Source organism: Prorops nasuta, unplaced genomic scaffold (assembly GCF_024137725.1).
Source record: "Prorops nasuta isolate Cenicafe-Biocafe unplaced genomic scaffold, Cenicafe_Pnas_1.2 PNAS00007, whole genome shotgun sequence".
In the NCBI taxonomy this organism is placed as follows: Eukaryota; Metazoa; Arthropoda; class Insecta; order Hymenoptera; family Bethylidae; genus Prorops; species Prorops nasuta.
The window spans coordinates 4,962,384-4,988,704 of NW_027116804.1; the positions used below are offsets into that span (position 1 = coordinate 4,962,384).

The following is a 26,321-nucleotide window of genomic DNA, read 5'->3' on the forward strand; positions in this document are numbered from 1 at the left end:
AAGTGTACTGTTTATGAAAATCGTTTCTACTATATTCGAACGGCTTACAGTACAGTAGCTTACGCAAATTAACACTGAGAGTTTATAAACACAAAGAGCTATCAGTCAAGAGAACCTCAAGCACAAAATGGAGCAAAATCTTTATACGGCTAAATTTATTCTTGATCAGTGCTTGAGTTCAAGTGAATCTGATGACGAAAATTCAGAGGAGGATGAGATTGTTATATTAAGGGCTTATAAGGTTAAATTACACAGAACCAGCATAAAAAACTATGTTGAAAATGTCTATATTTATATACAGATGCGGAGTTTAAAAGCCATTTTAGGTAAAATTATCTCATTTCGAAATACAAAACATTTTGTTTAATAATAAAAACATAACCTTTGACTAAAAATGCAGTAATTACTGTTTAAATGTATGAAATGGAATTACTCTAATATAACTAATTTTATAGAATGAGCCGTACTACATTCAGATTTTTGTTACAATTACTATCTTCATTATTGGAAAGAAGATCAAGCTGCTATGGGAGATTTCCAATCAGTCCAGAGAAACAATTATTTTTAGCTATTTGGATGATGGCAACACCTAATTCGTACAGGTAGTCTTTATATCATAAATTTGGTTGTATAGTTATAAATTAAATAATAATAATTTAAACAGCAGTATTAAATTTAATATTTCAGGTGTGTCAGTGATAGATTTGATATAAGTAAATCAACAGCCTGGTCCTGTGTGAGAAAGGTTGTAAATGCTTTATACAAGTACAGAAATACCTTCATAAAGTGGCCTTCCACAGAAGAAGCAATAGTAACTATGGATAAAATAGAACAAAAACATAGGTTTCCAAAAACTATTGGTGCAATTGACGGGACACATATAAAGATTGCATCACCAAAGGAACATCATGAGGCTTATATTAATAGAAAAGGAGTGCATTCAATACAACTACAAGTAATTATTTATTTTATTTTCTATAGTTTGCTTTGGATTTCTGCTGTATTTTAAATGATCATATGTTCATAGGTTGTGTGTGATCATTCACTTAAGTTTACACATTGTTACTGCGGGGAAGTTGGCTCAGTCCACGACATGCGAGTATTCAGGCTGTCTGGATTTGATACCTTGTTAGTGCCTGAAAAGTTTCCCAATGATAGTCATATTTTGGGAGATGCTGCATATAGCCTTCACAGATACTTACTTGTCCCTTTCAAAGACAATAGTCACTTGACTGAGGCACAAAAAAAATATAATTATTATCATTCGGCATCTAGAGTAATGGTTGAAAGAAGTCTAGCATTACTAAAAGGGAGATTTAGAAGCTTGTTAGACAAGCTTCCTATGACACGAACAGAATTGATACCTAAATTTGTAGTTTCATGTTGCATCTTGCATAATATCTGTATTCTACAGAGTGATTTTATTGAAATACCGATTATAGTTGATACAAATGAAGAAAATATCTCGCCAAGTGAACATCTTTCAAATCGCAATAAAGAAGAGGCCATTCTAAAGCGAAATGCAATAGTATATACATTAATGTATGAAAATGTGTAAAATTAATAAATAACATTTGTTTTCCAAGTAAAAATAAATTTGCAGGAGTTTCATTCTAACTACTGTTACCCATAGGACTAATAAAAAATGTAACTTAAGGAATTTATTTCCATGAACTATTAGAAATAACAGGTGAAATTAATTATGTTTCATTAAGTTTATTAGCTTATCGAATGATGCTATCAATTTACATACAAATTAACAAAATGCACTTGCTTATACTAAAATCCAATTTTATTTAAATTATTTCAACGTGATCATTACAAAATTTGAAAAATAAAAGTAACAAGCAATTTTTACGTACATGTATTATATAACACTATAAAACTATATCACATACCAAGATCACAGTACGATTAATGTTGTATTTACAATAACGCTTAGTATCTAATTAACTATAATAAACTGATAAAAAAACTTTAATATTGATAATAAAGCATCCAGTAATATAATAATGAAACCTTAAATATTTCTATTAAAATCATTATTTTTCTAAAATTCTAAGAAATATATTTTCTATGTTCTTCAATTGAGCCATTTTTTCTACATGCCTTCTGTTTATATCTTCTCTATTTTCCTTTTTCTCTTTTATTAATTTCTCTATATAATTATTAAGTTCTATAGTTGATTTTCGCTTTCTTTGATCTAAAAATATTGAAAAAAAAGTCAAAGTCAATGCGATAAAAGGATTGTCAAAGCAACTTACTTGTTTTTTTCATATTATCTTCTTCTTCGTTGTTTAACTCTTTACAACTTGTTCCAGCTGTTGCAACTGGCTGTATCCATGGTCTTTTTGCAAATAACTCGTTCATGTTCTGAAAGTTAAATAATGATATACATGAAATATGTAACCAATAGTAACTATTAAAACATAGAATCTAACCTCTTTGATAAAATATTTCTTATACTTTTATAAGGAAAAAGGAGATTTTACCTCATAATATTCCCATTTGCAGGTATCATTGCCTGACTTGTTGTTGTGATCTTTTATTTTTTTATATGTACGTTTCAATGTTTGGAGCTTTGTTAGGCATTTGTGGCCTGCTATATTGTGACCATGGTTGGCCATTTTCTTTGAGACAATTTCCCAGCAATGTTTGGCTGATATTTTGCCACTTGAAAAAGTTTCTTCCAATTCTTTGTAAATGCTTAATAAAAGCAATGTTTCCGCTCTAGTCCAAACATGTTGATCTTGAAAGAAAACAATAAAGATATTTTCAGTTTTTATTTAAAATATACATGGTTAGTGATAAATTTGAATCAGTCTAAAAACCTCAAACAGAATGAAATTCCACAGAAAAATTGTATAACAAAAGAAAACATAACATTTAGTTCAAAAACTGTTTGAAATTAACATTCAGATTGTGATAAATTTATCATCTATCTAACATTACAAAAAAATTCCTTACCATTAGGATGCAGATTTTCAATATGCTCTACAGTTGGGTCATTTGGATCGTCAACAGTTTCTTCGGTTTCAGGAGAAATCCTATTTAATACATCATTGATCCGCTGATAATTTGAAGAATCATTTTCTATCACTATATGATTATCTGTAAATAAAATTTACATTAAAATGAGTAGGAAGCTTAAGTTATAGCAATTTATTTCAGTTGAAAGTTCTTACAGTACATTAATTCATTATTTTCACATCCATATATCTTTCATATAATAAACGATTTTTAGGGGCGAGGACCACTCAGTTTACTAAGTTAATTTTGCTACATTATATGTCACGTCAAATATAGCAAAATTAACTTAATAAGCTCTTAATACGCTGAGAGGTCCTCACCCTAAGTATATTTTTAGTTTATATATCACATGGTAAGAAAAAAATATTAAAACTACATGTGTAATTAAGTTCTTTTAAAATGAATTAAACACTAAAAATACTGAATAGTTATTAACCCATGCTTACATTAAACAGATAATGCATTTAAGGCATATAAATTTACAACTCTAATATATTAGAATATTTACCATGAATAGGTGTTCTAACAGATGATTTTGCTTCATATAAAAGCATCCGTGCAAAAGAATTATCTGAAAATGGATGATAAAAAATATGTATATTTTATTTTTCTTAGTTAATGCTATATACAAAAAAATTATATATTCACCCATCATTGCCTTCTGTGCATCTTCCTTCGACGTACAAATGTCATACTGAATATTTGTGTCAGGATCAATTAATCTTATATTTTCTTTCTCTATAATGTTCTCACTCATGTTAACTCTGAATGACGCCATATTGTTTGAATTTACTGCGAGTACACTACCTCTCAGGTTGCAGTAATCGCAGTAGGAAGTGACGTCAAAATCTATGACCTCATAATTCCTTCGCAGTACTGCAAAAGCGTGCTACAAGGTATAAAAGAACGTTCAATGTAATACTGCCAGTACTGCCAGCACAAAAACGAACGCGCCCATAGTCGCCGAATTGACAGTTCACAACCATATAGTTTGATCGTTGAGTATATTATGTTGGAAGCGTTGTGAAAATGACGTCATTTTTCTTAGCGACCAACTTCAGCCCGAGACATACATACATTCTGGCTGGAGAAGAAGATTATGAAGGAAAATTTTATTTTCGATATATATATAGCTAACAGAGTATGAGATCTCTGGATTGCGTGAACCGATTTTGATGTTCTTAGGCGCAAATGAAAACTTCTTCAAAACCATTTTAAAAAAAGCTTTACTTAAATAATGGCAATGGATTATTCGCGGAGAAAAATCGGTTTGAAAATTGGGACGCTTCAACTAGCTGTATAAGAGAGTAGTGCCTCGACGGCGGTATAGGCATGACTTTTTCTACTTTTATGTACTGTAACGTTGCGTTCTCGCAACGTTACTATAGCTGCCATCTAGCGCTTTGCTAATCTCAAGCGCTAGATAGGCGGGTCGCGTACGAACTAGGGAGTCATCAACCGATAAGTATTGATCTAGGATCGATAACTTGTCGGCTCCCTAGTGCCGCGCGATGGGTGTAGCGGGGCAGCGGCGGGACAGGCGCAGGGCCTGACCTGCTCCCGCGGACTGCCCCGACACACGTAGTTTAGAAGTCATAAGTGACAGATCGTGCCGAGAGAAGTTCCCCTAGCCGGTACGAGCCCAGGAGTGACAGCCGCTACAGGACGGAAATTTGGGAGGCACGGAAAGTGCAGCGACTGCCACCGCCACGAACCCATACCGGCCAGAGGAAACCTACTGCCCCAAGGGCAAGAATTAAGGGCGAGAGCGAAAGAGAGAGAGAAGGAGAGACTGAGGCGAGAGAGAGCGAGAGAGAGAGCGAAGAAAGCCAGCCATAGTAAGCCGAATTTAGGGTGATTATTCGTTTTGTAAGAAAGTCCTGTGACGTCCCGGGGTGTGCTAGGGCTTCAGGGCTCGTAGCACCGAACGGTTTTATAGGGAACCGCTGGCCCTGCTCACCTGTCACGGGTAAGCGGGCAACTTAGCGGAGTGGTCATTCCGTCGGACCGATAACGCGTGTCATAGTGTAGAGAATCGCGAATTATCCAGATTGTTCGCGATTACCGTGACCGTTGTGAGTTCGACCGTTGACAGGGACGTTCCTTTCAGTCGGTTCAAGGCCGCGGGCTTATTGTAGTGATCGTGAGGACTCGCGACCTTAGGCTTATAGAAGTAAACACTCCGGGTCGTTGTTGTGTTTAAGTACGCGGGAACGGAGCGAGTGCGGGTAACCGTCGCGGGACGCGCACGCGCGGAAAGGGGGACTTATCCGCGTAGCGCTGAGGAGTAGTTAGTCTAGGGATCCGCCGGTGGCGCGCGAGGACCGCGCGACTCGGTGGGGCCGCCGCGAACGCCAACTAGTGGCTCGAGCGCGAGGCTAGCTAGTACGTCATCGGGACTTCAGCCGCGTCCGCACCCCTTAGGTCGCGCCCACACGTAGGACCTAAGGTAACTTCCCCAATACCGGGTAACACGAACCGGATATTGTATTGATCATTGATATCGTAATAAAGAGAGTCTAACTGAAACTAGCGTTTATTGTATTAGCACCCCATCCCCGATAGTCGCGTACGAGGGTTAGAACCCCCTCTGCATAAATAAATATTCGGGTATTATCAGAAATACATCGAAGGCGCCCGGGTCTAGTAGGAAGTCGCCTATTGGGACGCGAACGCGATCGGTGAGGGATCACTCCTCCCTCCCCTTCTATACTATCCCCGAGGATAGCCAGTAGCGTCACAATTTGGCGCCCAACGTGGGGCCCGACGGAGTGAGGTCTCGTACGCGGGGTAGAGTGCTAATTTTTTTTTGGATTTGAGAATAGTTTTTTTTAGGAATTTTTTTTTGGGGATTGAGAAAATTTTTTTTTTTGCTGTTCTGGTAGGTCGAGTGGCGGAAAAATTTTTTTTTTTTCTCTCTCGCACCCCTACCGAGGATAGAATTTTTTTTGCGGGATTAGGAATTTTTTTTTTGTGTTGTTTAAGCGATTAGTATCGGAAATTGAAAATTATGTCGGATTCCGACAAATCGAGTGGAATGTCAGTACGCGATCGGGAAATATTAACGGAACGGAACGAATTACGACGGTACGCGAAAAATATGCCGCGTAGTAAATTAATCATTGCTTTGAAAGACGCGGAGCTAAACACACGCGATAGTTCGGAAGATCAACTACGCGATCGATTTGTGCGTCATAGGTTACGTGAGAGTTTCGGACCGGAAGCAGCTCAGTGGAATCCGCGAGTGGATGAATTGGAACCATTCCACCCCGCCGTCCCACCTCAGCCGCTTCCGACACCTTCGGCGATAAAAACCAACGATGACGAATTAGCGACACCGAAAACGAACCCGAAATTAAGTCGGCAATCGGGAGATGCGCTTCGCGAGTTATTTGAGACCCCGCGTGGAGGGGAAACGTCGCGACAGATAAACATGTCAGAAGAGAGTAGCGACTCAAATTTGACATGTATTGACAAGAATCGCAAACTAACGCCGAAACCGAAACGAGGGGTTACGTTTGAATCAGATTCAGACAGGTCGGGCTCCCGGAGGCGTGACCTTGATGAGCGGTCTTCGGGACCACCTGACCAAACCCCAGCGAACCCGGAGTATTCGAGGGAAAGAAATGCGCCGATAGGAGCGGGAAACTCCGCATTAGGAGCGGTTCCGCCCGAATTACTAGCTAGCATCGTGCAGTTAGTAATTGCGTATCAGTCGGCAGGAGCGCAAGGGTCTGCACCGGTCGAAAGGGCACCGGAGATGCCACAACCCCGCGAAATTAGTAGAGATTCGCCGGGAATAAGCCGGGGTGCGACTAGCCGCCGTCGACAACCCTCCGAATACCGATCGCGAAATAGATCATCGAGTTCGGAAAGATCGAGCGAGTCTAGCTCACGATATTCCAGCCGGAGAGGAACACGAGTAATAGATGCTTTCCGGAAATGGGGTATTCGATTTAAAAATCACGATGCTGACGACGCTGAAGACTTTATAGAGAATTTAGAACATTGCCGCAATGTTTCCGACCTAACGTTTAGCGAGATCAGGGAAACCCTCCCCGTCGTGTTGAGCGGGGAAGCCAAAGCCTGGTTTAAGGTCGAAGGCAGCTCCTGCTCAACATGGCGTGACTTTCGCGAGGCCTTCCTCAGCCAATTCGGGGATGAGGAGGATAACGACGCGAAATGGGAGAAGGCGCGACAACAGACTCAAAGGGAGGGCGAATCGATCAAGGCGTATTTAGTGCGTATTCGGTCGATTCTAAAAGAAATTAGGCCGACCCCTTCCGTCTCGGTTCAATTGGACCTGGTTTATCGAAACCTACGTCCCAATTACCGCCGTAGAATGTTTCGTAGGGATTTTGATTCATTCACGGGTTTGCGCGAAATAGGTCGGGAAATAGAAAAGAACGCGGAGATAGATAAGGCGTTTAAACCACCGCCTGGAGCTACGAAAACGCGCGAAGAGGATAAATCGTCGCGTAAAAATCGTGAAGCTCTCTCTGCAGTTTCCGAGAAAAGCGAGAAACAGCCCGTAAAACAGAAAAAAAGCGACGCAACCGGCAAGAACGCGAAGAAATCGGACGAGGAGAAGCCGAAAAAGAAGAAGTCGCGTTCAAGGAGAGGAAAACGCGGTAAATCCAAACGACGCTCGTCTGGATCGACCAGCGACTCTAGCTCGGGGTCAGATAGTTCGCGGGAATCTCCTAAGAAATCGTCTAGGAGATCGTCCCGAAGACATTCTGACAAAGGGAGTAGGAAAGAGAGCTCAAGCCATAGCGGACACCGTAGCAGTTCGTCGGACGAGCTAGGTGCTATCGCTGCAGCTCCAAAACAAGGTCAGCGAAGACCAACCTCCTCCTCACGAGCGCCGGGAGGACATGTAGCGGGTCAGTCGCGATATCAGGATCGTGGGGGTCAATTCCGCGACGCAGCGATATGCCATCGTTGTGGAGGAAGAGGACACTACGCGAGAGAGTGTCCTTCGCGTGAGCCGACTCAAGCCGCGATTGCGCCTGCACCTTGGTGGGCTGAGCAAGCTGCCGGGATGCAAGCGCCGATGCCACCGCAAACGGTGACCACACCCGCGCTGTCTTATAATCAAGCGCAGTGGCCACCGACAACGTCCGCGTCGACAATAGGTCAGAGCCTATTGAATAATGTATACGGGAATGCGAGAAATCCGGGAAACGGGCAGTAGGGCTCGCGGAGGAAGCTCGCGCGGGCCCGGCTGATAATCTTCGTAAATCGGGTAGGACAGTACGATTTACTGACCCCGAATCGTGGAGGGACTCATCGGTGAGTAGCACGGATTACGAAGATTACGCGTCGGAAAGCGAACAAAAAGATTTGCGGGACTCTTCGACCTCGGAGTCAGAAGATGAACCTAATGCGACGCGACCGGACTTTAGCGCCGAAGATTCTAGTGAAGAGAGCGTTTATAGTTTTACCTCAGAAGTAGGAAGACGACCTTCATTAGGAAGTAACCCTGAAGATTCGATAAATGAAACGGAACCGAGTAGTTTATCCGATCATTTGTGTGCTTTGGACGAATTATTGCCCAAGAAGCGCACCGCGACTCTTGGCCAGGTAGGGGGGAAAGGGAACATCATAATCCGAACTCGTCGCTGTGTTCGGAGTGATGCGTTCCCTAATCAACCGAATACCGATGGCCGCTATTATTTGCAGTTAGAATTATTTGGACAAATTTTTCCTGCACTAATAGATACGGGAGCATCGCGATCGTACCTCGGACATCGAACGCTGGAAAGAATCCAAGCGAAGATTGACAGGTCGCAAGATAGAGTTATGCGTACTGCCGATGGTACGGAAACGCGAGTAATAGGGGTTATTGCGCTAGAATTAGAGTTAGGGAAAACGAAAAGAGTCATGTATTTCCGCGTGGTACCGGTTTTAGACTACGACTGTGTCCTCGGTATGGATTTTCTCCGATTATTCGGAGTTATAATTGATACTTCGCGCGATTTATGGCAAACGCGCGACCGAGTAAATTTGAGATTCGCGAAAATAAACGCGGCAAGCTCAAATGAGACACACGTATCTTCGTGTTTTGCTATCGCTGAAATGACTAGCGAGCAAAACGCGGTATTAGAGAAGTTTCTAAGCGATAACTTCCCCGAGATAGTTGGACCAGTCCCGGCGACTACCCTGGTCAAACATCATATAGATGTCCAGGGTCAGGCTCCAATCCGCCAAGCGGCAAGGAGAGTGTCGCCGGTGATCTATAAAGTAGCGCACGAAGAGGTCGATAAATTATTGGGTGAAGGGATTATCGAACCCTCCACGAGCGCGTGGGCCAGCTGTCCGGTTATAGTACCAAAACCGGGCGGGAAATATCGATTTTGCATAGATTTTCGACGCGTGAATGAGGTAACGCGCAAAGACGCGTACCCGATCCCGCATATCGATAGCATTCTCGATAAACTCCGCCACGCGAGATACATTTCGACGTTAGATTTAAGTCAAGCGTACTTCCAAATACCGCTAGGAGACGAGAGTCGGGAAATTACAGCGTTTATAGTACCCGGAAAAGGACTCTTCCAATTTAGGCGTATGCCGTACGGTCTTACGAATGCCCCTGCGACGTTCCAGCGAATGATGGATCAATTAATTCCGCCTGAATTCGATCCATACGTGTTTGTCTATCTGGACGATATAATAATCGTAACGAACACGTTCGCGGAACACCTAGGATGGTTAGAGCGTGTGTTGAATATTATTCGATTCGCGGGTCTAGAAATCAATCGCGAGAAAAGTAAATTCTGCAGGTCGGAGGTGCGGTTCCTTGGGTATCTGATAAATCGTAATGGTTTAGCTCCAGATCCCGAGCGAACTGCGCCATTAATGAATTATCCGCCGCCAAAAGACTTAAAAACACTACGCCGATTCCTAGGGATGGTTGGTTGGTATGCACGCTTCTTACCCAACCTGTCGAAGGACAAAATTCCACTCGTCTTGTTATTGCATAAAGGCGTGCGCTGGCATTGGGATCAAGAGCAACAGACTTCCTTTGAGCGATTGAAGGAAGCGCTGTGCTCGGCCCCGGTCTTGGCAAGGCCCGATTTTTCGAGACCTTTCCAAGTACAGACAGATGCTAGCGACTATGCAATAGGAGCAGTATTAACTCAGCGACATGGAACTGAAGAGCATCCGATTGTATTCGCTAATCGAGTACTATCCAAAGAGGAGCGGAATTACACGACGACCGAGAAGGAGTGTCTCGCTGTCGTGTGGGCAATTCGGAAACTAAGACCGTATTTAGAAGGCTATCATTTTACGGTTGTCACGGATCACAGTAGTTTGCGTTGGCTACACAACTTGAAAGATCCAGTCGGGAGATTAGGTCGATGGGCCCTCGAATTACAACATCATTCGTTCGATGTGGTTCATCGTAAAGGCGCATTGCATCACGTACCCGATGCATTATCACGCGCCCTCCCAGTAGGCACCGAAAATGAATGCGTCTCCGCGGTTAACGAAGAAAATAGCGAAAATTCGAGCGAAAATTTGGTCACACAGTCGCGTATCGACTTCGAGAGCGACCCGTGGTATACAGCACGACGCGGAAAAGTAATTCAGCGACCGCGGGCTTACCCAGACTGGAAAGTTGAGGGAAACCGGCTGTATTGCCATCGGCCGGACGTGATACTCGAATCGATAGGTCGCGATTATGATGCGTGGAAGTTAGTCCTCCCGCGAGAGGCCCGACTTTTAGCCCTACAGGAAGCTCACAATAACACTTCCGCAGGACATGCTGGCGTTCAGAAAACTCACGCTAGAATCTGTAAAGATTACTATTGGCCGGGAGTTTTCAAAGACGCCGTAGCATTCGTCCGCGGGTGCAAAGTCTGTCAGCAACATAAAGCTGTACAGCTTGCCCCTGTAGGACTTATGGGAACTCGGGTAGTGGAGCGACCATGGACTGTGGTTGCGGGAGACATAATGGGCCCCTTTCCACCGAGTAAGGCCCAACAGCGTTACGTAGTAGTCTTCCTCGACAACTTCAGTCGTTACGTGGAAATGCGAGCGATCCGCACAGCTGACGCCAAAAGCATCTTGAAAGCTTTTAGCGAGCTGGTTATTTACCGTTGGGGATCACCGGAAATATTTCTTTGCGATAACGGTACCGAGTTCGTAAATAAGGAAGTGACCAAATTTCTAAATGAGCATCAGATTAGGCAATTTACTATTCCGCCGTATCACGCGCAAGCTAACCCGGTAGAACGCGTGAATTGGGTAATTAAAACGATGATCAGGATATTCGTAGAGAGCGACCACCGAGACTGGGACGTTCATCTCGCAGAATTCCGTTTCGCGATTAATTCCGCGATGCATTCGTCGACTGGAGTATCTCCCGCGTTACTTAACCTCGGTCGAGACCCAGTAATTACTCCGAATCTACGGCGAGAGATTGAAGGTTCTCGTACGATACTTAGGAGCGACCCCGAAAATTGGGTGGCGCGACTAAAACGTCTTCCCTTGATTCATGATATCGTGCAGGTAGAGATAGAAAAAGCGAGTGCCCGTCAAGCCCGCTATTACAATCGTGGCCGGCGCGATGTCAGGTATCAAGTAGGAGACTTGGTGTGGCGGCGCGGCAGACCATTATCGTCATCTGCTGATAATTTTGCTGCGAAGCTAGCACCATCGTACGAGGGTCCGTTTAAAATAGTTCGCGTAATATCGCCGGTCGTCTACGAGCTAGAAAATCAAGGCCGTAGTAATCCGAAGGTCCACGTTTCGGATCTAAAACCGTTTGTCGCGTCGTTTTGCGTTTCGGACGTCGATGAACCGGGTGAGGAAACCGTTGCGGAGGAAGGGAACGACGACCCTGCACCTTCCCCAAAACCGACCGGTAAACGGAAAGGGACTCCGGGAAAACGGAAAATGTCGATCGTGAGCGATTCGTCGGATTCCGCCCCGTCTACATGGACGGCACGCCTGCGTCCACGTCGAGACCCCACCTAACCCTCGCGAACCTGAGTGCGGACTTGTGTGTGTGATGAATGGATGGATGTGTGTGTCGCGTGATTTTTTTTATTTTTTTTATTATTTTTTTTTACGGATGCGTGACGAGGCCCTTCTCCATTGCAGATGGACCCATACCTCCAACAGGTGGTGACCCACTGCTGGCTCCAGGGGATTCCCCTGCCGGGCCCCCTACCAGCAGTGGGCCCATCCACCCACCACCAACACCACTACCCCGAACCCTCCCACCGCCACTACCACCAGGGCTATTCCCTCCCTCCGCCCCGCTATCCGGAGCAGGGTACCCCTTACCCTCCGGCCTACCACCAAGCCCAGGCCTCTGGGTACACCGGGCCGCAGCCCGCCGGCTGGGAGGTGGAGATGCACCGTCTGCGTCGGGAGAATGAGATGCTCCGGCGGGAAGCGGGCCACCCCCGCAACCGCACGGGCACTCATCCTCCCGCGCAGGGGGCCTCTCTGCCACCAGCGGCGGGAGTCGGACCGGCTGTACCCAAGCCGAAGAAGAAAGCGCATCGGGGCAGGCGAGGTGGCCGGAAGGGCCAAGGAAGGGCCCAGCAAAGGAAGCGGGCGGAGGAGAGGAAGAAGAAGGAGGAGGAAGAAGATGAGGCTCGACGGCAGCGCATCCGCGCTGCCGTCGAGAAGAGGAGGGAAGAGGAACGGGAGAAACGGAGGAAGGAGGAGGCGAGAAAGAGGGAGAAGGAGAGGAGAGAGAAGGAGAAAGAAGAAAAGAAGAGGAAGGAAGAGGAGGCCATGGAGGAGGACCTCCTCCTCCTGAGCGTTTAGCATGTCCGCGTCTAGTGTTTAAGTTTTTTTGTTTTGTATAGAGTCTATTTTTTTTTATGATTAATATTTTTTTTTTGTGTATTGAGCCGGATAATTATTTTTTTTTGTTTTTGTTGTTATGTAGGCCGAATTTTTTTTGTGTGTGTAATAAAGTATGTGTGAATGTTAAGCGAGCGTTTTTTTCTTAGTGTAGGATTGCGCGCACCAGAAAAAAAAAAGTAAACCGAATCAGAGACACCCCAGGGTCGACTTTAACCGGGAGGAAGTTGACCAACCCCTACGTTGGTCCTAACGAGGGGGGAGTTGTAACGTTGCGTTCTCGCAACGTTACTATAGCTGCCATCTAGCGCTTTGCTAATCTCAAGCGCTAGATAGGCGGGTCGCGTACGAACTAGGGAGTCATCAACCGATAAGTATTGATCTAGGATCGATAACTTGTCGGCTCCCTAGTGCCGCGCGATGGGTGTAGCGGGGCAGCGGCGGGACAGGCGCAGGGCCTGACCTGCTCCCGCGGACTGCCCCGACACACGTAGTTTAGAAGTCATAAGTGACAGATCGTGCCGAGAGAAGTTCCCCTAGCCGGTACGAGCCCAGGAGTGACAGCCGCTACAGGACGGAAATTTGGGAGGCACGGAAAGTGCAGCGACTGCCACCGCCACGAACCCATACCGGCCAGAGGAAACCTACTGCCCCAAGGGCAAGAATTAAGGGCGAGAGCGAAAGAGAGAGAGAAGGAGAGACTGAGGCGAGAGAGAGCGAGAGAGAGAGCGAAGAAAGCCAGCCATAGTAAGCCGAATTTAGGGTGATTATTCGTTTTGTAAGAAAGTCCTGTGACGTCCCGGGGTGTGCTAGGGCTTCAGGGCTCGTAGCACCGAACGGTTTTATAGGGAACCGCTGGCCCTGCTCACCTGTCACGGGTAAGCGGGCAACTTAGCGGAGTGGTCATTCCGTCGGACCGATAACGCGTGTCATAGTGTAGAGAATCGCGAATTATCCAGATTGTTCGCGATTACCGTGACCGTTGTGAGTTCGACCGTTGACAGGGACGTTCCTTTCAGTCGGTTCAAGGCCGCGGGCTTATTGTAGTGATCGTGAGGACTCGCGACCTTAGGCTTATAGAAGTAAACACTCCGGGTCGTTGTTGTGTTTAAGTACGCGGGAACGGAGCGAGTGCGGGTAACCGTCGCGGGACGCGCACGCGCGGAAAGGGGGACTTATCCGCGTAGCGCTGAGGAGTAGTTAGTCTAGGGATCCGCCGGTGGCGCGCGAGGACCGCGCGACTCGGTGGGGCCGCCGCGAACGCCAACTAGTGGCTCGAGCGCGAGGCTAGCTAGTACGTCATCGGGACTTCAGCCGCGTCCGCACCCCTTAGGCCGCGCCCACACGTAGGACCTAAGGTAACTTCCCCAATACCGGGTAACACGAACCGGATATTGTATTGATCATTGATATCGTAATAAAGAGAGTCTAACTGAAACTAGCGTTTATTGTATTAGCACCCCATCCCCGATAGTCGCGTACGAGGGTTAGAACCCCCTCTGCATAAATAAATATTCGGGTATTATCAGAAATACATCGAAGGCGCCCGGGTCTAGTAGGAAGTCGCCTATTGGGACGCGAACGCGATCGGTGAGGGATCACTCCTCCCTCCCCTTCTATACTATCCCCGAGGATAGCCAGTAGCGTCACAGTACTTGCCGTCGAGACACTACCGTGTCTCTTGATAAAATCATATAGATGTGTAAAGATGATAATAATTCATGATTTCAATCATTTACATGTGATGGGGCATACAATGAATAAATTTAGGAAACTGAAAGATGTACATCTATATAAGAAGAGATGAGGCTGCCATTTCATTAATTGATGTAATTCCAAGGTTATATTAATGATTATAAAATATAAATGGCACTAGTATGCTGGAGAAAGTGCCATAATTCAAAGTTGATGTTGCAAGTAACAGTTAATAAAATGATGGATAAATATGTTAATTTATAAGAAAATCCTTGAGACTGAAGTGCTTGGCAGGTGATTTTGGGTATACAATTGTGGAATTAGAAACCACATAGTTGATGAAAATATTAACAAATGCATGTAGATCTGTAAATATGACAAGAATTCATGATTGCAATATTTTACATGTGATGAGGCATACGGTGAATAAAATTAGGAAACTTAAAGCTGTATATTGAATAAAGAGAGGCATCCATCGTATGAATTGGTGTATTTCCTAATTTATATTAATAAAAGGAAAATATAAATGGCACTAGTGTGCTGAAGAAAATGCCATAATTCAAAGTTGATGTGTAGGGAAACAGCTAATAAAATGATGGATGAATATGAGTTAATTTATAAGAAAATCCTTGAGAGTGAAGTGCTTGCAAGAGATTTTGGGCATACAATTTGGGATTAGAAATCACATAGTTGATGAAAATTATAATAAAATCATGTAAATGTGTAAATATGAAAGGAATTCATGATTTCAATATTTCACATGTAATAGAGCATACAGTGTGTAACTTCAGGAAACTGAAAGCAGTATACCTAAAAAACATAGGCTTCCATTGCATTAACTGGTATATATTTTATAGTTTATATTAATGAAAAGAATATATAAATGTCTTTGGTTTACCAGAAAAAGAGCCAAAATGAAAGTTGATAGTGAGAATAACACCTAAGAAAAAGGTGGATTTAGAGGTAAATTTAGAAGCATATTCTTGAAAGCTAAAGGCTTTAAGGTGATTTTGGGTATAAGATGTTGAAAATATAATTCAAACAGTCATTGAATCCTAGGTTAAATGCCTCTAAAAGTGTAATTATGATAAGAGCTCATCATTGTAATATATTGTATTTTATTTAATATATTAATAAATAAATATCTCGAATTGGAGCTTTACATTATGGAACGATGAGAACATTGGAAAATGTTTTGTTACATTGAATTAGTTAAAATAATTTTTAATTTTAATTCCTATATTCTTACAAAACGTTCTAAGATCCCACAAAAAACAAGCTTCGCTTGTAAAAAAAGGATGGCAAGTACATAAGTCGTAACTAGCATGATTAAAATATAGTAATATAAAATATTTTAATTAAAAAAAATAGTGAAATCCAAATGTTAGGCAAGTATAAATTTTTACCATGGCGAAAATTGAAATTTGGAAAAATGTAAATAGTAATACAAAAATTACTTGCCGGGCCCGTTATACGCAATCGTATTGAATAGCCACATTTTTAACTTACGAGAAGCAACGCTTATATAGCAAAGATAGTGACTTACACATGGATATTACAGGCCTGGCAAGTAATTTTTTATTACTATTTACTTTTATCCAAATTTCAATTTTCGCCATGGTAAAAATTTATACTTGCATAACATTTGGATTTCACTATTTTTTTTAATTAAAATATTTTATATTACTATATTTTAATCATGCCAGTTACGACTTATGTACTTGCCGTCCTTTTTTTACAAGCGAAGCTTGTTTTTTCTGGGATATAGTTATTACAAACCAGCTGGAATGGATGAGGTATTGTTTTTCATTACGAAGTTTTTAAAATAGTTTTGCCCGGAAAAAAAGTGTTTTTAATTATAATGAATTTTTAGGAGCCAAATTTGATGTATAAGATTAGAGAGGAATAAAGTCATTTACTACAGCAAGTGTTATCAGCAAATGACAATGACGCCGACGAAGAAAGAATACATGGAGTATGGCCCAGATCGGTATAATAAATAAAATAATAATATTCCTTTATTTATATTTTAATATACAATATTTACTTCATATGTTACATTACCGTTTGTGAGTAGAGTAGCAATGCGGTTCCGATGACAGGGAGTGGGGGAAGCTGTTTTGTGGTGTGGAAGGGGGATGGGTGGGGATAAGACTCTCTTAGTATGGTAGCGGTGAGGATGAGGAAAGAAAGGGTCTTATAGTGGGATCGAGTTTGGTTAGGGAGGGTGGGGGTATTTTTCACCCTATGTCACAGTTGGAAGGTCTTATAGTGGGACCGAGTTTGGTTAAGGAGGGGGTATTTTTCACCCTATGGTACCGTTGGTTAGTTATCCTTCGGGGACCCTAGTTGAGGGAAGGTTTTTTCACCCTTCGAAGTCGATGGTTAGTTACCTTACGTAGCCTAACTATTTCCGACTCTGCTACACAGATAAACTAGGTTGAGTTAATTGCTAGTTCCAGTAGTCACCGCTAGGTGACTGCCTTCCTTAATCTTCTTTCGCGCTAATGGTATTTTAATATTACGTAATTACACACGGATGAACTAGCTCAATTTAACGGGATCCCTCAAGCCCTCTGTAGCCAACATTATGGAACGAAAAACGAGGGAGAATTGTCCAGCGCTATTTTTCAACCGATTTCAATGTTTTTGGGCTTGTTGGAATCGTTAGGACTCGCCGTTCGTCATAAATAAAGCCATATTTTCTAAAAAACGTAAAAAAAATAAAATTGTTTAAAAATTCGCATTAATAATATTTAAACGCAAAACAAATCGAAAAATCGGGCTTCTTTATGACGAGGTGCCAGACCTAACGATTCCAACAAGCCCAAAAACATTGAAATCGGTTGAGAAATAGAGCCGTACCATTGTCCCGCGTTTCTGAGGTGGACGAAAAGCAAAAATTTGTAGGAAGGCAGCTAGGCTTCCGCCCCTCTCGCCGCTCACGCTAACGTGTTCCCCCACTCGAGCATCGAAACTTACTGCGAAACTTTCCTCATATTTACGCTATTCCCCTATCTGTAGCTATACACATATAAATACCGCTAAAATAATTTTGAGAACATTTCATTTCGCCGATATAATGAAATTGCTAAAAATGCAATTATCATTTTGAAATAAAATTGTAGAAAAGGAGATTTCGTAATGCTTGAAATATAGGGCATACGGCGAAACGCGGGACAATGGTACAGTCGTATTTTTCAACAGAATTTGATGAGACTAGTAATAATTAAAGCCATTCTTCATGTAGATTGTCCTAAAGAGCTCGCATTTTCGATAAAGCTTATAGTTTTTCAGCTATGAACGTTTGAAGTTGCACGGCGCACAAATACATATTTCTTCTCTCGCGTAGATCAGCTGTTGCGCACGTCCATCTTCAATCGTTCATAACTTGAAAACTATAGGCTTTATCGAAAATGCGAGCTCTTTAGGACAATCTACATGAAGAATGGCTTTAATTATTATTAGTCTCATCAAATTCTTTTGAAAAATACGACTGTACCATTGTCCCGCGTTTCGCCGTATGCCCTATATTTCAAGCATTACGAAATCTCCTTTTCTACAATTTTATTTCAAAATGATAATTGCATTTTTAGCAATTTCATTATATCGGCGAAATGAAATGGTCTCAACATTATTTTAACGGTATTTATATGTGTATAGCTACAGATAGGGGAATAGCGTAAATATGAGGAAAGCTTCGCAGTAAGTTTGGATGCTGGAGTGGGGGAACACGTTAGCGTGAGCCACGAGAGGGGCGGAAGCCTAGCTGCCTTCCTACAAATTTTTGCTTTTCGTCCACCTCAGAAACGCGGGACAATGGTACGGCTCTATTTCTCAACCGATTTCAATGTTTTTGGGCTTGTTGGAATCGTTAGGTCTGGCACCTCGTCATAAAGAAGCCCGATTTTTCGATTTGTTTTGCGTTTAAATATTATTAAGCGAATTTTTAAATAATTTTATTTTTTTACGTTTCTCGGAAAATACGGCTGTATTTTAAACAAAAGGCGAGTCCTAACGATTCCAACAAGCCCAAAAACATTGAAATTGGTTGAAAAATAGCGCTGGAAAATTCTCCCTCGTTTTTCGTTCCGTAATGTTGGCTACAGAGGGCTTGAGGGATCCCGTTAATATCTAATTTTTGGCAAATTTCATTTTCAATAGATATCATAGCAAGTCCAACCAATCTTTCTTGAGAAATAGTGGATCTTAAGTATGATTTAATTAATTTTAATTTAGAGAAAGATCTCTCGCCAGTTGCAACTGACACTGGGAATGTGAGTAGAATTCTAAATGCCACTGTTAAATTTACAAAAACTGTTTCCAAATTATTACTATATATAAATTGAATAATGTTCAACGGTTTTAAGTCATTATCTTTCTTACGTACATCTTTGAATGAATTGATTTCATTAACTAATTCTATAGAGTTAATATCTTTTTCTTCATTGTCGGATAGAAATATTTCAAGATCAGCACAATGATTATTTAATGTATCCTCATCCATGTCATAAATGTTTTCAAAGTTATACAAAAATTTAAATTTTTCCGAGTGTTTAGATAAAACCTCAAATCTTTCGATTAAAGAATTAATGACAGTGTCTATAATTGGCAAAAAAAAATTCAATTTTGTATTTGTATTCTGGATTAGTTGGAGTTTCGTCCTGACATTCGTAATCATATAGTTTCTTTTTTGTTCTTCTACGTAAAGTAGTATCATTAAATTGATTGGAAATATCCAATTCTTTGGCCAATTTTGTTGCAGACTCTAAAGTAGCATTAAAATTAACATCTGAACGTTTCTCTTTAAAATAATCAATTAAATTTTGTATAGATACTTCTGAATTATGAATATCTTTGTTGGGATTCTGAAGCATTTTACTAACAACATTGACTCTATCCATGATATTAAACCAAATTATAACTGAACAAAGGAACTCATAATTTTTAATTTTGAAAGCCAATGACTTTGCCTCAAGTTTTGTGTTTTTGTCATTGTCTTCATTTTCAAATATTTCAAGTAGAGTATCATAAATTTCTCCGATATTATATCTAAGCGGGCGAAGTGCGTCAATTCTTGATTCCCATCTGGTAGTTGACAAATTTTTTAATGCTAGTTTAGTGTGCAATTTCAATATCGCCCATCTTTTCGTAGAACTACTAAAAAAATTATAAAGCTGCTGAATAATATTAAAAAAATTTACAGTACTTATATTTACATTGGCTGCATCACAAATTACTAAATTTAGAGTATGGGCTGCGCAAGGGAAGAAAAATGCGCGAGAATTGACATTTAAAATATGTCTCTGAACACCATTTTTCTTACCTCGCATATTCGCTCCATTGTCATAGCCCTGTCCTCGCATATTTTTATAATCCAATTGTAAACACTTTAACTGATCTAAAAGATATTGCGATAAACCTTTACCGATAGAATCTGACACCTCAACAAATCCTAAAAAGTGTTCTACAACTGTTACATTTCTGTTATCCCTGTGAACAAATCTTATGATTAGTGTCATTTGCTCGATATGGCTTACATCAGATGTGCAGTCTAATATTATGGAATAATATTTAGAATTGTTAACCATCCGAACAATTTCTTGTAGAATTTTTTTTGACAATAAAGAAATAATCTCATTTTGGATATTTTTCCCTAAATAGTGCACAGTTTGCAACTCCTTGTTTTGTATCCGAGATAAATGATTAGCCAAAGTGAAATCAAATTTAGAAATTATTTCGATTAGTTTCAAAAAGTTGCCATTATCTTTCCTAAAGATAACATCCGATGAACCACGTAGTGCTAAACTTTGTCCCGCAAGATATTTTATTGCTTCCACTATTCTCTGGAGTACAGCATGCCAATGTCGTTTTTCTATTTCAAAGCATTTTTCGAGTTCGCTATCAATTGTAGTAAACTCTTTTAATTGTTTTTGCAAATTAATCCAGTTAATGTAATTATTTAAATGAGATTTACTATTTTCGTGAGCATTTAGCGTTTTTGATAAATTTTGCCAATTTAAATACCCATCGGAAGAAAGCTTACTTAATTCTACTCTAAAAATTTTCCAACAGAAACAAAAAACGCGATTTACTGATTTAGAATACACAAGCCAGGTGCGTGTTAATATTTCTTTGTTAGTGGCTTTTCGCGAATAATATATATTACTAAAGCAACGATTGCAATCATCACGCAGATAGTCATTATATCTAATTTGCTGAGGACCATGCTTAACAATGATTTTACGAATCTTGTCAGTAATAATTGAAGGCCAGGTTCCAGGGTCGCCTAAATCAAAATTAAATACATTTGAAGTTTCAATATCTAATGCAGTGGAATTACTTGGCTGATCATGTACAGTTGTGACACTATCACTTGATAAAGGTTTCTTGGAGGTTGAGGGTTGCGAAAAACATTCATTTACTGTAGGAAACGAATCACTTATTTGATTATCGATCATAGTTTCTTCATCGCATTTGTCGTCAGAAGTTTTTATAAAATATTTATTCAATTGCCCTCGAAGTTTCTCCATTTCTAGCTCATTTGCTGCCTTTCTTTTTCGATTTTCAGATCCTGATAATTTTTTCTTGAATTCCATAGCTTTTAAAAATATGTATAATTATTAATAAATTTAAAATAAACTTCATAAAAAATTGTAGTTTGTTACCTTCTTTAATAAAGGTATTTCCGGACAAATTAAAATAACACGAAAATGTCTCTCTTTTTACACAAATTATCAATATTCAATATCAACTATTAACATTAATGGCTGGAACCAAAATACTTTGAAAGATTAACGACCTGATGACAATCGCATTGTGAATCAGCGAGGCCAATCTGAGTCTAAACTGACCCCCCACTCTGACCTCCCAGCTCGTATAACTATATGGACTTGGACGTCAAAGTGGGGGGAAAGTATAGCCGCAGACTGGCTTCACTGATTGTGATTCGTCCTCCATTTGTTGGTAACACGATACCGCACGCCAGAACATAGGAAGGAATTGTGCTTTTTTGCTCGTTTACTTCGAATTCTAAATAAGCGCTATTCCCATAATACTAGATAAAGCAATAATAAGAAATGTAACCTGATGCATTGTTCATATTTTTTTATCAATACAACTTCAAGTATCTGTATTCTTAATTAAACAACATTAATGTTATTATTAATAAATTAATAACATTTTCACGATTAAAATGAATCCACCTAATAATAATCAGATTATTTACTAGTTCACAGATAAAATTATTCAAACCGTTTAATAAATATACTCGAATTAAAGAGAATATAAATTAAACAAATCTAACTACTGTTAGAGTATACCTATTTTTAAAGTAAATAAAAATAATGTAATTGTTACAGCTTTTAAACTTATATTAATTGCAAAAATGTAACCAATTTATTCAAGTAATGTTAAAGTTATTCATTCATAAATATAGAAATCTTAAATAGCATTAACAAAAAATTATAAAGAAAGTATGAGATTACACAATTTACCGCATTAACATTTTTTTGTTATAGAATTAGCGCTCAGAACTAAGAATTACTTAGTAAAATAGGATGTGACAGTACAAGGACCCCTAGACTGGGAAAAATTTGGACCTTCATCGAAAGTTATTATGTACAAGTTCCCCAGATAATATACATATATGCATACTTTTCTAGGAAATTTGTACTACTATTATATATAAAATTATTAAGTCATTATAAAATTACGGTTTTAAAAGCTCCTATAACTGATCAAAGTATCCACTATTACAAGGCCGAAAAACGAACAAAAAATACTATTATTTTTTGTATATTCCTCTAAATTTTAATTTTATCCATAAAGTTTTACTTCATTATTAACTGTACCACCAAGTGATTCAGTGCCCTTCGTGTATGACGCCCCGATGCTGCGCATCCTTTGCTTACCGGGTAGAGCCGGCACTGCCGGGCTCACTACATCAGTAAGATACATATAAATCTAGTCTATTGTAACGGAGTTCCCCGTTACGTATACGAGATACCGAATACAAAGTGTAAAAGCTACCGAACAGTGGATATTATTAATCCCTACGTTACCGACTCGTGAGATAGGCTCACGAGTGGAGTATAGCTAACGTCAAGGATAGACCCCGTTGACAGACAGAGGCCCGGATGAAAAGACCGGCGCTCCAGTAAACGATGTCCAGGTTACCCTGAGAAGTAAGGCAGGGCCATGCCAAACAATCCAGGCAACCTGAGATAAGGAGAAGCGGCCTCGGGGTGTCCTAAAAAGAATGACCGTGTCTATAAGTCCCCACGTGGAGAGGAGATAGAACATCGAGTCTGGCTTGAACGCTAGTTACGCGCTTCAAGCAGGCTGCGCGAATGTTGTGCGCAGACTGCCACAGCAGGCAGTCGGAACGCGACCACAGGACTGTGCTGATGTGTCCGTGCGTGCTAGTGAGCGCGTGACGCGGCACTCAGACAGCCATGGGTCCGTTCGCGTACGTGGGGCGTGTGCTATAGGCCAGCCTGCACGTATGTCACGACTAGATACCGGCCAATGCATAGTGGGTTGTGCAGGGGCGTAGTTAGCCCGTTGGAATGTGTCCCGGTGCCCTCCGTAATCCCATAGGCTGCGCTATGGCTGGACGGGCCGCGAACATTGCCTCCGTGGTGGTCCGCTCCTGGCAGACTCTATGTTTTGGCAAATGATACCGCATGTTCCCGCACTCCTCACCACCACCTGGGCGTGGGTGGTGAGGGGTAAATGTATGCCCCTCAGCAGGTAGGTATGCGAGGTTCGGACTTCCGTAAGGAACCCTCCCCTCTCTCCACGACCTAGCATGCTGAGCGACCCTGGCTACCGCTACCGTCCAAATGCATGGCCGCAGGGCCGTATTAGATGCATAAAGAATGGAGTCGACAGACTCAAATGATAACGTAGGGTTGTTGGCCACCCAAATGACCAACTGGCGCCTTGATACCGATAGAGAAGGACGGGCGAAGGTAATGAGAAAATCCGTAGTGTGAGTGGCCCCTCACACTGACGGGAATAACATTACACTATTAATTTACATTTCTAACAATACCAGTAAGCGGGTTATATTCAACAATTTTATCATGTATAACTAAACAAAACGCAGTAGTATTACTTGGAATATTTCTAGTACAATCAATCTCGATTTTAACGTCAACAGTGCCCGATTTTATAGATTCATTTTGATGCGAACAACCGATGACGAAGAGAGGACCGTATTACACAAAGTTTTTGTAATTAAGCACTGGTTTCGACTGTTTTTCTCCTGCATAATATGAATGGATAAATTTAATATACATATCATATAGTACAGAATAACGGTTTTTTCGCTATCACTATCAATTCGGTCATATGGATAAAATTCTGAATTCAGATAGACTTTAACATCACGAACAGAACTGTCATTGAATCTAAGCACCTCCAAATGCTGCGTACTCTTCTTATTTTGTCTAAATGCTAGTATAACATATCGAGGTTTCTCTAATTGTGTTGCAGCTTTAACGGCCAATGTATGCCTCTGTGTTTCAGGTAGAAGTGGATATTCGTAGAGTTCCCAGGAACGAAAAGCCATGGTTAGACTTTTGTTTTGCTCAATCAAACGTAGAAATTTAAGTTTTGTATAATCATTCAGTGATACATGAGGAATCCTCCACTGCACTTTTTGCAAATCAATTTTGGAGTTGATGATTTTTCTCGAAGAATGTAGTGAATTTATATCATCACGTGCTCGAATAAGAACGAGTTCATGACGTGCATTTATTATAACTCTTCTGTAGTCTTCACAAAAACCCAACAGCATTTGCAATGGTACACAAAAGTTGAAATGATTCGTAGACCTGTGATCTGTTAGAAACCATCCTGAATGACGTAGACTTGCACTTTCCTCAGCAGTGAAGGAGATGAGATTCTTCATGGAGCTAGTAATACCCACATTCTTGCAGCGATCAATCTCAATACCATTCAATTCATAACGAATTTCATCAAACAAGAATGCCATGGAATTACAGTCAAGTCCTACGACATCTTGGGTTGCTGCATCCGGAGCACGGGTTCCAACGATTATCTTTCCCTCAATGTAGAGATAACTTTCCCAGGGTAGAAGAATTAAATCTTGCTGTTGTATAGGAATTCGAATTTCATCACTATTTCCCAATAAGGCATTTGAATAAGGATTATAAGCATGCATTTCCTTTTTAGTGATGCGATTGTCGAACACCGGTTGAGCGGTTACATCTAATGGATCCATTTTTATTTCTAACATTGAAACCCAGTGATTGTAGAAAAGCGATATTTCTTCTTGTTAATGATGCTCCAATGTTACCTTCGCTCAATGTATTTTGTCCTCCAACGTTACCTTCCCTCAATGTATTCTGTCCTGCTGCAGCAGTTGGACTGATAGGCTCATCGAGTATCGGTGATTTATAAGTATTCTTGTAAATCAGCATTTTCTAATTTGTAAACGAATTGTGATTTCTTCACCTCCGAAATTTACCATACGATCTTCCTTATCGAGAATACGCAAGGTGAGACGGTCAATTACTTTCGCAATGATTGGCAAGTAAATGACGTTTTTCGGTGTTTCTGCGATTTTATAACCTGGCGGAACACTCGCAAAAATTCATGTATAACATGTCGAGGTCTACCGTTTGTGTACGCACCAGCTGTAATGTTGCATTCAATTCGTAGAATATTTACTCTTATAATGTTTATGGGCTCGTCTGATTCAGCTAGTGTGTTTGGTGGAATAACACGATCTGATGAAAAACCCAACAAAGAGCCTATATTGTTAGGTTGTGTAAAATCAATCTGATATTTACACTTTATTTCACTTTTTAATGTATTATTATTAGCACGTAGAACAATTACTTCTTCTTCATCACCTTCGAACATCTGAGCACGTAAAAAGTCATTTATAGCATTGAGCTCATAACAACCTGTAGGTATAGTTAGCTCCTGATCATCAACGTAAAATATATTGTTTGTCTCATCAACATCAGAGATTGAATTGAGGCTCTGAAAGTCTACGAAACCGAGTTCATAATGTCCATCTCGAAGATCGATCGGGGGGAAAAAATCTGATCCCAATACCGAGTCACGGCCAGAGAGTGTAACTGTTAAAGACATTGTTCACGTAGAAACTTGACACACAACTGACCGCATATGCTTGAATCATACGATTGAAATTGGTCGTGGTTGTAGTAGATTATAGCAGAAGGTCCAAAATATTCCACAAGTTCAATTGGAGGTTTTAAATTTCCGAAGGAATCGAAATACTTAACGTGCTTATTACGTTTAACGTAAGCGACCCAATGTGTTCCAGGACCTTGTTCGTCATCAAGATTCACAATTGCGCACTCATTGCGTTGCGCATTTTGTGGTAGAGGTGTACGCATAAAGACTCCCCGAAAATGCGGTATTTTACGGCAGACGTTTGATAATTGCATATTACTAGTAGGTCCAGATTTAGGAAGTCCATTTATTTTCTTTTCCTTTTCCTTTTCACTCCCTCTCCTATTCGACTGAATGGTGCGAGGTATAAACCTTGTCCCCGTCTCGCTTCCATTAAGCAATTGTGTCGATGTATTTCTTCCAATTGTTTTTTGGCTGCTTTGGTGTCGTTTACAGCCTTTGCTATACCTGCCGCACCGCCAACTAATGCGCCCACCGCACTCAGCAGCGGAAGCAATGGTAATAAACCCCCCCCGTTTTGTTTTAGTAAGTGACTTTTTCCTCAATAAACCACCTCGTTTTTTCGGTACACG

General features: G+C 41.1%; 2 protein-coding genes across 2 annotated transcripts; one reads left to right on the forward strand and one right to left on the reverse strand.

Moving 5' to 3' along the window:
• The first annotated feature begins 394 nt into the window (after positions 1-394).
• LOC136774931 (putative nuclease HARBI1) lies at positions 395-1,558 on the forward strand. Its single transcript, XM_066729405.1, has 4 exons — positions 395-399; positions 456-602; positions 688-955; positions 1,028-1,558. The coding sequence occupies exons 1-4, from the start codon at positions 395-397 to the stop codon at positions 1,556-1,558; spliced, it is 951 nt and encodes a 316-aa protein (XP_066585502.1).
• A 17,225-nt stretch (positions 1,559-18,783) lies between these two features.
• Positions 18,784-24,805, reverse strand: LOC136774932 (zinc finger MYM-type protein 1-like). The gene is made up of 6 exons (XM_066729406.1): positions 24,517-24,805; positions 20,897-21,154; positions 20,662-20,842; positions 19,223-20,610; positions 18,944-19,155; positions 18,784-18,852 (listed from the first exon to the last, which is right to left on the reverse strand). Exons 1-6 carry the CDS (start codon positions 24,803-24,805, stop codon positions 18,784-18,786), a joined length of 2,397 nt encoding a protein of 798 aa, XP_066585503.1.
• Between the last annotated feature and the right edge of the window lie 1,516 nt (positions 24,806-26,321).